Source organism: Amblyomma americanum, chromosome 9 (genome assembly GCF_052857255.1).
Source record: "Amblyomma americanum isolate KBUSLIRL-KWMA chromosome 9, ASM5285725v1, whole genome shotgun sequence".
NCBI lineage: Eukaryota > Metazoa > Arthropoda > Arachnida > Ixodida > Ixodidae > Amblyomma > Amblyomma americanum.
Genome location: NC_135505.1, coordinates 136,239,464 through 136,249,865, shown reverse-complemented (window position 1 = coordinate 136,249,865; position 10,402 = coordinate 136,239,464). Strand labels below are relative to the sequence as shown.

General features: G+C 47.7%; 1 protein-coding gene across 1 annotated transcript in view; it reads right to left on the bottom strand.

Moving 5' to 3' along the window:
• The window catches only part of Myo81F (unconventional myosin 81F), a 94,198-nt gene extending 86,836 nt beyond the window's left edge, over positions 1 to 7,362 (bottom strand). Inside the window, exon 1 of the mRNA XM_077637559.1 lies at positions 7,139 to 7,362. Coding sequence (XP_077493685.1) covers positions 7,139 to 7,166 — 28 coding nt within the window. The 5' untranslated portion in view covers positions 7,167 to 7,362. The remainder of the gene's footprint in view (positions 1 to 7,138) is intronic.
• Positions 7,363 to 10,402: the final 3,040 nt, after the last annotated feature.

Genomic DNA, 10,402 nt, shown 5'->3' with positions numbered 1-10,402 from the left:
GCACTGAGATCGCACAGCCCTCGGGCGTCTTTTACAATTCGCCTCCATTGAATTGCGGTCGGGATTCGATCCTGCAACCTTGGGTTTAGCAGTCGATGTACAACGCCACTGCGGCACCTCGACGGGTCTGCACGCGCCTCACAAGGAAACTCCTTGAACTGAGTATTATTTCTTTTGCAAAAGCAGCCAATGTACTAAAGAGCAAACGATTCTTACAAAACATACAAAATGACAGCCAGGAACGTCCCATCAAGATTTTGTTTTTTCTAATACACAACGCGTAAGAGATGTTTAAGCCTATGCTTTGCTGGGCACCCAGTCCCTCACCTACTGCAGGTCTCCAACGGTTGTGCAGGCCGAGGATAAGAAAAAAAAAAGGAAGTCCTAAGGTATGATCTTATCAGTGGTGCTTTCGGCAAAGAGGGAACAGCTATAGAAATGCGCAATCAGCAAGCAATGCGCCTTATCTGTCCCCTTTTCTGTCGCATTCGCAGGAGTTCTTTTTTCTTATTCTGCACTCGCAGAACCTTCTCGTCTACAAGTACGAGTAGTACAAATACAAATTTGCCCATGGCGGCGGAGAAGACACTCTTTTTTTGTGTGTGTATGTGAATGATGCAACGCGCTCCCTCGGAAGCCTTGGTCAATTTGTTACTCTGATTTGCCCAAGCAGCAAACAGAGACAAAGTGTCTAATAATCATGCGATTTGTACGCATATGGTCTGGCGACTCTTCTAAAGCGCATTTCTCGAACAATAAGCCGCACCATGGATAACAAGCATCAAAAGAGGTTTCAAATCCAGAGTTAACTGAAAGCGCCGCTCTGGGATAATCTCAAGCCATCCGCTAGTTACCCTCAAGTTCATTAAGCAATAAGCGCTGGGAAACTACATTTTCGAGTATACACCGGGTTTAACCCGATTTTTCAGAAATCTTCTAAGGATGCAAGAATCAAGTGAAATCGGGTTTTACCCGGAAACGATCAGGACCCTATAAATAAATATTTCTCGTCGCAAACAGCGTGTATCGGTCATGAAAGTGGTCGGAGCTTGATTGCAGGGTTAAGCTGCATCCGACTATACAGTACCAATCGCGTTCGATGACGATGGTTTGATTTTAATGACGCAAGGGTGACTTAGCCAAAGAGCGCCGCCAATCAGGTTATAGTGCTCAGACACACACTCAGCAGCCCGAAGGCACATCCTTCTGCACAGTTTGCACCTCAAAAGAAAGCCAGCTCAGGGGTACACGCATCTTCCCAAGTCGACAGCACCTGCGCCCACGATGCGAAAGACGCTCGCCAAGGTACAAGGCCATAGCGAAGGCGAAAACGCTGCCTCTCGGCACTCCAATTTGAGCAGCCTCTTATCAGCTTGTTTCGCCGAACGCCGCCAGAGAGGGTGAAAGCGGTCAGCCGAACTAAGCGACTCGGAACGAAAAAGAACAAATAACAGGAGCAAAGCAAAGATATAAACCGGGACGCGACCGCGCAGAGCATCAAGCAGACGGCGACAAGGATCCGGTGTTCATCGTCTGCTCGCCTGCGGCCGCGCAGCGTTGCCAACCGCTATCTGCGCTTCCGGCCAAAATAGTTGTGCCGCAACTCCATTTCCGCTGCATGTTCTGCCACGTTCCTTTTTCCACGGAAAGGAAAGGGCGCGCAAGCACCGTACCGGCGTTTATACTTTTTTATTTCGACTTTCGCGTTGGCTTTTTTCTGTATTTTGGCTTGACGACACGCGCCAGGCACGTACCGTCTTCTTCTTCGAGCCATTTACCAGTGTCGCGCACGGATGCTACAAGAAATGTCGTCTGCGTGTACCGGACGTAAAGGCGTGGTTCTGTGCGACTTGCATAAATAAGAATCAAATGGCGCACGAAATGAGCTGGTTAGATATACGCCTACCCTCTGCGTTGCATGTACATATGCTTCCTCGGGGACTTCGATATCCGCGGTGAAAGAGAATATTCCGTCGCTTGCGCGAACGTAGACGTAGTGTTTGATCTTGCTCCGTGTCCGTCCGGTAAGCCGTGATAGGCAACGAACACGACATGCGCGAGCGCTATTTCGTAGTGCGTCTTATATAAAGGCAAGGGTTCGACGGAATCCGCCTTTTTCACGCGGGCTCTGTGCGCATGCGCCTCTCTTCACCTCCACCTCCATTGGCTGAAAACAAAGCCGCCAGATATATACATACAAGATACATATTTTAAATGGTACTGAAAGGCAGAACGTTTGCTCAGGTGTTGAGAGGATTATACGCATGTACACATACAGCAGGTGTGTACATCAGAATATACCCAACTTGTGTACTAGTTGTGCACACAAAAATGCATATAACCTGAGTATATCATACACATGTAGACATACAGCAGGCGTGAACATCTGAATATACACAACCTGTGTACCAGTTGTCTACACAAGAATGCACATAACCTGAGTATCCGCGGCGGCTCAGTGGCTATGGCGCTCGGCTGCTGACCCGAAGCACGCGGGTTCGATCCCGGCCGCGGCGGTCGAATTTCGATGGAGGCGAATTTCTAGAGGCCCGTGTGCTGTGCGATGTCAGTGCACGTTAAAGAACCCCAGGTGGTCGAAATTTCCGGAGACCTTCACTACGGCGTCCTTCATATAGCAGAGTCGCCTTGGGACGTTAAACCGTCATAAACCATAAACCAAACTATACTCATGTAGACATACAACAGGTGTGTGTATACATCAGAATATACACAACTTGTGTACCATGTTTATATGCACTTTTCAGATGTGTACAGAAGAATGCATATAACCTGAGTATATATGCCAGTTTTGCGCGCGAGAATATACACTAATGACAAGCGGTGTAAACATTTGTGCAGTTACGTACAAAGAGTCCGTCTTGTGTGCCCCCCCCCCCCCCCCCCCCCCCCCCCCTCCCGACCAGTAAGGCAAAAAAAACTTGCGGCCGTTATTACTCGACACGCACTAGGCAATACATAAGTGGACCCCGGCGGCCCAGTCTTTTTTTCAGGGTATTGTCTGTCTTGTCTTCCCAGAGAGGCCACACCGCGGCGTTGTTGCGTGCGCCGGCCGCACAAAGGGATCCATTATCCGTGACCAACGGGCCGTGAAGAGATGCGCGCTCTTCTGGACGCCTGAAACGAGGAACCGACTCAAAAGACGAGGAACAACGACCAGTCCCTTATCAGATCGCAGATAGAATTTCAAGTGGCCGCTCCCCAAACGACGGTCTCCTTTTGTCAACGGCCTCTCGGTGCGTCTCGCTGAGTAAAGACCAAAAAAAGAAAGAAAAAAGAAATCGGTCGCAAGACGAGAGAGAACTTGAGTAACACGGAACAGGTGAAGGTCGACTGAGGGTGGCGCTTGCATTCTGGGCACGAAAAGACGGGATTCATGTTCGAAGATACACGCAGCTGCAGCTCCTAAGAAATTATCAGCTGCGCGCGCAAACGCCAGGTGCAGACGAAGCCGTGGAACCAACGCATCGTCTGCTAAGCAACGCGCGTCGTCTGTTATGTAGAGCGCAGATGCGGTACAGATGCGGCTCGCGGACCAATTGGCGCGAGTTTCAAGGTTACGCGCTTCCGACGCTCAAGGCCGAAAGGAAAAGGCAAAAAAAAAACATACAAACAACTCCAGATGCGGAGCTGGTTCTCACGACAGAAGCTCCAGTGCTTTATGGTGCCACGTATCGAGTGGCAACAGACGACGCGCGAAAGGTTCAGTTCAAACGCGAACGCAGAAGACGCACCAGAACAATGGCTTGAAGGAGAAGAAATATGAACGTAAGGTTTCTGCCTTCAAACACCATTTTCGAAGACCGGTAACATTTTTCTAGGCGATAATTTGAACACGGAGGTTTTCATCTCCGTAGATTAAAATCTTCTCGTTTACCTGTTCGCGGTTCAACAGCTCTATTCGCACTTCATTTGTCATCGACAGCATTTAATAATTTCTCTGTTTCGTTCACTTGCTGCATCTTTGGCGGAAGATAGCTGAGTAGCTATATATGTATGTATGTATGTATGTATGTATGTATGTATGTATGTATGTATGTATGTATGTATGTATGTATGTGTGTGTGTGTATGTATGTATGTATATATGTATGTGTGTATGTATGTATGTGTGTGTGGGGGGGGGGGGAACAGGGTCCAATCGATCTTCCCGACAATTCCATTTATTTTCGTTCCGTCGTCCATAAAAATCTGCCGTTTCAAACACCAATCAGTTTTATTCGTGTTTTGCCAATGAGTAAATCCTGCCTATTAAGCTCTTAACCAGCTGAATGGTTAACCTATCATCTAACTAACCAATATATAAGCTGGCGAACCTGTTAAACGCCTTAGCAAGTTAACTGAAACAACTTTCAGCCTGTGGTCCCAGGCGTCACCAAAGCGTCCGGAGTAATTACAGCACACCAGGAGGTAATTTCTTAGTTGCTTTTTTTTTATTTCAACATCAGACTGGCAAATACACCCACAGTGGAGGACATCAGATATAGAAGGGCGTACACACGCCAACTCTAAGCAGTATACGAGCAAAAAGCTACGACGGTCACAGCTAATGGTGTCGCTGCCGATTCAGCACGTCCAAATAACGCGCGCACGGGTGCCTTTTAATCAAGAAGAAGCGAGCCTGGCGGATGACCCAGAGCGGGGGGACGTATGCCGTGCATGCGTTATCGCGGTTCGTTTCGGTCGGCGACGGGCAATTTCGGGGAAGCGCACTGCTGGTCGTTCATTCAGAAAGAAATCGATGCGTCGTCGACGTCCGAGCTACGCAGCTGCGGCGCGGCCAAGTTGTGACCGCGGGCGAGCAGACGAAAAAACTTACTTTCTCACCTAACAGAAAAGGAAACCTATATTACGCAGAGATCAAACATTTGGAGCTCACTGAGCACACGCTTTTGCGAAAAAGTTAAATTCGCAATATACGTGTCACAAATCCGCGATGGTAACGGCCAGAAAATTACTTCCGCTTTTCAGTTCTCTCAATTTCGAAGTGTCCCGCAGTTCGCAACGGTTTTACGGTTGGCTGCTCATGTGTGACAGAGTGTCGAGAATTGTGCACGCCTCGGTATCTTCTCTTGTTTTTTTCTTTATGTGAATGCGAAAGCGAAATTAGTTGAACAGGTAGCTGGAGTCACTGGAACGCGTGCCACTTTCGAGATGACGTCATCGTCGTCTGCTATCATAGAGACCCGCATTGTCTGCTAGCGGCAGAACAAGGCTTACTTGGACATTATTCAAAATACTCGGTCACTCAACCATGTATATATAAGGATGAAGCTCGACTTCAAAGGGATACATATATGTAAAATGCATGCCCTTAATTTCATGACCAAACAAGCTATTGCTGTACTTTGTTTAAATGGTTTTTCACTGCGTGGGCTGACAGCCTGAAATGATTGATCCGGCAAACTAACAGCTGTTAGATTAAACAAATCAGAGGCGTAAAAGTTTATAAATACTACATATATGTGCATTAAATATTCGTTCGCATTTTCAAAGGCGGGCTAATTAATTTGAGCTGGAAATCGCGATATTTCTTCTTAAATAGCTTCATTTCCATCCGTGCGGATCGCAGTGTGAACAAAGCCACCGTCATTATTTTAGCCAAGTCGCGTCGTCGCTTACTTGGACGTCCTGTGGACGTCTTCAGGACGTCCAAGGAAGGTTCAGTGCTCATCGGGATGAGTTTTTTAGCCGCGTTTCTTAAATTTCATGGAAATCTCACCGCAATAACAAGGCGCCGTTCTAGAAACATTGCGAAAAACAGTCGCACTCTAAAATTTATGGAAACGCGATATATTAGCGGGAAAAAAAAACACGTAATTTCATCATTTTCACACAGGCTGCAAATATGTGTGTGCAATCCAATTCTGAGAGCGCGATTACACAGAACCCCATTAAATCTTTGCCAATGTCGCGTTCAGTAGAATTTTGATTGCGAGTGTACGGTAACCGTTACGCCGTACTTTCGCTTGGTTGGCGCAGCGCCAATTTCTTGATGCCTGTCGGAGCACCGGCAGCTGAGTCGACACGCGCGATGTCAGCGGCGACCGTAACGCACCGTACGCAAGCTGACCCCGAAAGAACGAAAATAAAAAGAGAATTAAAAAGGAAAAGAAGTTTGAAGCTCAAGCTTCAGGAGATGATGTCCGGAAACGGGGACCGGGGATGGAGAACGCCCAAAATAGGCGAGACCCGAAACGCCCCGGTCAGGTTTGGGCAACTTTCTCCGCACTGTCTTCAATCATACATATATACGAAGACACGGGAAGCAGTTTATCTAAAACGCAGCCACACACACAAAAAAAAACTTTTTCCTTTATGCAAGCCAGGCGGTATTCTATCTAACAATAAAGGCTGATAAGGTTATCTTCGCTTTCTCTTTAAAATTTTTGGTACCGCAATGCACACAAAATAGGTCGTACGCAGTCCCTTCCGCAGCCAGTCCCCGCAAGAGAGCAACAAATAAACGAAGAAAAAAGCAACGCTGGGCGGGCACTGGTGAGGACGTCTAAGCATTCTGGGTATACTGAAGGGATGAGGCAACACCGGTGCACATATCATTCGCAAGAACAAAGGAAAAGGCATCCGCCGGGATATCAGGTGCGGAGATACCGCAGTCTGGAGAGGCGCACCCAGGAAAACGCGCTTCTCCACATAGCACCACCAGCTCCCATTCATCCCAACGCGGCTCAGCTCTGGAGCGCGGCGCGCACTATAAAAAAAAAGTGGGCCATGATTCAGAGCTTGTGCAGGCCGGTAGCGCATCAGCGTTAAACCCTCTCTGCGCACCGGTTCGGCAAGAAAGAAACTTTCGCCCTAAGGGCTTGCACTCCTCGATCGCGTCAGCCAGCAAGCAAGCGCTGCTGCAGCGTCAAGACTCATCTCCGAAGCACCTCCGAAGCACGGCGAACCTTCCATTTCAGGAGCCTTCGTTTTTTGAAAATTTTTTACAAGCGTATATGTCCTTTCGTTCGTCGTCCGGCGTGCAACGCCCAGGTTTCCCCCACCTTCTTTCCTCCCACACCAGCGCGTATTCTGTACCGCGTGAAAGAAAAAAGAACCCCAGTGAGAGGAGAGCGAGCGAGCGAAGGAGAGAATGGCCGGGGCGCGGAAGAGCTCACCGTGGTCGACGTCGTCGTCCATGGTCATTTAAATCCGCTCGCTGGGATGCCGGCGAGAGATAATCCGCACGGGATAAGCGGAGAAGAGAGAGTCTTATCCACTGGACACCACCACCATCGCGCTGCTGGCGTTAGCCGGCCGTCGACGCCGCCGCGCAGCCGTTGCTACGAGCATTTCGACAGGCCGCGGCCCGACGGACGGAGTGCTGGCTGCTTTGCCGGATGTCGTCGCGAGGGAGGGGGCCCACCACCACGAAGGAAGCGGCGCCACAGCCCTTATGCCCACCGGCGTAGATGGTGCCGCTACCTGGTGAGCGGGAGTGGAATGCGGCTGCTTACGTCACACGTCCGGAGGCGTCTCGCGAGCCTTTCTGTTGCGGAACTCCTCATTCACTTTGCGTGCAAAAAAAACATGCCAGCCGATCAAAAACATCAACTTAGAGATTGTTGCGACACCTCTTGGCAAATTAATAATCTAAAATTGAAACGTTTTGTTGCAAAATTTTACAATAAATTTTATTTTTTTGTGCTCGCAGAGGACGCGTAAGCAGGCTTGCTCGAAAGAAGTAAGCACTAAAATGCCCATAATATTGGCGCGTTTTGCGACAGACATTTTTGAGCATGACGCCACACTCAGAACCGAAACCGACCCAAGCCATGACCCCCCGAATGCCGCTATGAATGAAAAACTCTGCTGGTCTGTCGCGCGACAGACTTTTTTTCTTATCGCTGCGCTGCGAATTCAGCGTCTATCGACACAACGCAGCAGTGATTTTATCTCGATACGTGCCCCACAGCTATGTGTGAAACGGAGTATACAAGCGCGTGGCGGTAGCCGGCAGACGGGCGGATTTAGGCGAGGGCCGGCAGGCCGCTCACTAAAAAAAAAAATTGCTCATGAGAAGATCACGAAGCATCCAATTTTTTCGACGGACAAAGTCCTCGAAATGTATTATGGAAACAGAAACACCCCCCAGCTGACACCCTGCGGTTCAATTTGAGATTAGTGTTGCAAGAGGCCCCCTCTCTCACACATACGTACACGCACGCAAAGTTCAATTCAGCATTGCAACTGAACGTTCCAATCGGGGCTTCAAATGGTTCCATATACACAAATAGAAATCTTCCAGTGGAAAACTCAATTTTGAAGCCAGCGATTTCCTTGACTGGAACTGTGAACTATATAATTACGATCTTGCAAGAAGTGTCAGCTCAATCTTCTTGTTTTCACCCTTCCCACCATCACTGACGTTGTGATTAAATAACGTTACTCAACGGGCAAGCGCCACTACTGACTCCAGCGGGAGGGTCACATGAATAAGACATACAGGGTGTTTTAACTAAAACTGTTAGCAATTTTTAAAATAGGCTATTTGGGTTAAAAGAGCGCTCCCTTCGTAAGAACATTGTAAGCGGTGGGAATCGAAACACAGCTAACGTGTTCAATTGATAACATTTTAGCTTTTCCTGTTAAGCCCCCGATTTAAATAGAGGTTCGTAGCTGACTGTAACTGACATTCATATGTTTCTTAAATTTTCGAAAATGCTATTCTCATCGCTAGTGCAGCACAAGGAATTTTGGGGACCGCGTGGCAGGAGAGAGCGCTAGCCACGCCTACGAGCGCACGTCACAGAGCGGTCCGCCAATCACGTGCGTCCGCCAGCTCGCCACTCCAACGGGCGCTGCGAAAAGAGCACGTGACACCCGCGCCGTTGTGACGCGCCCAAAATTTAGCGGCCACAGAATTTTCGAAAGTCTATAAACTGCTATGGTCATCACTTATGTAGGTTATGAACCTCTCAATCAATGAGGAGCTTAAAAGGCACCCTGAAATGACGTTGACGGTCATATTCTAGCGCAACATATCAGAAAAGGTCTTCTTTGCGAGTATAGAAGAGAATTTAAAAACTCTGCATGGACCCTACATAATTTGAAATTAAAAAATTGCTGCTCGCAGCACCTCGCAACCGATTAGGGCGACACCTCACCACGCGTCCCCTACCAATGACGTCAGTGGGCAGTCTAGGCGAGCCTTCTTAATGGGCGTGCCCAGGTGACGTGGGCGGAATGGGGCAAGATGGGCCACGGAGGGGTTGTTTTGTTGTACTATGGTGGGACTTATTAAAAAGGAATTAAAAATAAGGCGTCCCGGCGGGTGCCACTTAATTTTTTTATCCTGGCGGGTCGGCATGTATGAGTTCAGGGGTGGAGGTCGACGAGAAGTAACATTTTTAATCGCCGATACATTCGGTGTTTATGAAGCTAGTTTAAACATTTTTGCGGGGCGGTTACGAATGATGGAATGCCGATCTCTCGAGTGCTTTTCCCGACCTCAGCAAATATCATTTCATGGGCCCTTTAAGGGGACAGGGAAAGCAAGAAATCCGAATTTTTTGTTCTTTTGAGACAGATACTGCGCCATTTCCTTTCCCCCAAAAAACCAATTATTATTGTTCTTTTGGTTGCATTTTTGAAAGTAATTCTTTCCTGCTTTTTTCCAGTATCGCACTTCTTCCTGCATGGTACATTTCCATCTAAAGAATAGTTTTTACAGGAAGGAAGCAATTGGCCACCCCCCCCCCCCCCCTTTCGTAGGTACTGCTTGCACTGCTTTATGTGCCATTTGAAACATTTCCATGACCGGAACTGAATATTTCTTAGTTCAGGTGCAGTAAAAACATGTCTGGCAACACCCTTTGAGCTCTTGCCTCTGTGTCATCCTGATAGTCTTTGTTTGCAGTCTGGGAGCAAGCTCTATAAAATTTCTCTCTGGTACCAGCAACACTTAGGACGTCAACAGTAGATGCTGTCATACATTCAATGGGAGCAAAATAGCAAGATCGAATGCTCTGGAGGCCTTTTGGCTAACCTGAAGCCATAAAACTCTCCGCCAGCTGGGGAGCTGACTAGCATCGCTTTGCTGAACGAGAAGCACAGCAAGTCCCAAAACAAGCCCAGGTTGCCAAATGACTGGTAAAGAAATGCAAAGATTAGTTGAATGACTATAGTTTTGCCTATGGAAATAATTGGTCAGTATATATAATGAAATGAACTTTAATTTGAGATAACGAGTTTAAAGTAATGTTTGTTGTTACACCACTACCATAATTTTCAAAACGTGACAGACGGAAGGCCAGTTCTTTGCCAATGAACTGTTTGAATTTTATTGAGAGAAACAACACCAAAAGTGGTCTTAAATAAAGTCCTCAAGTGAAAAAAATCAATTTTCCATTTGGAAAGTCAACTGGAAGCCAATGAGAATT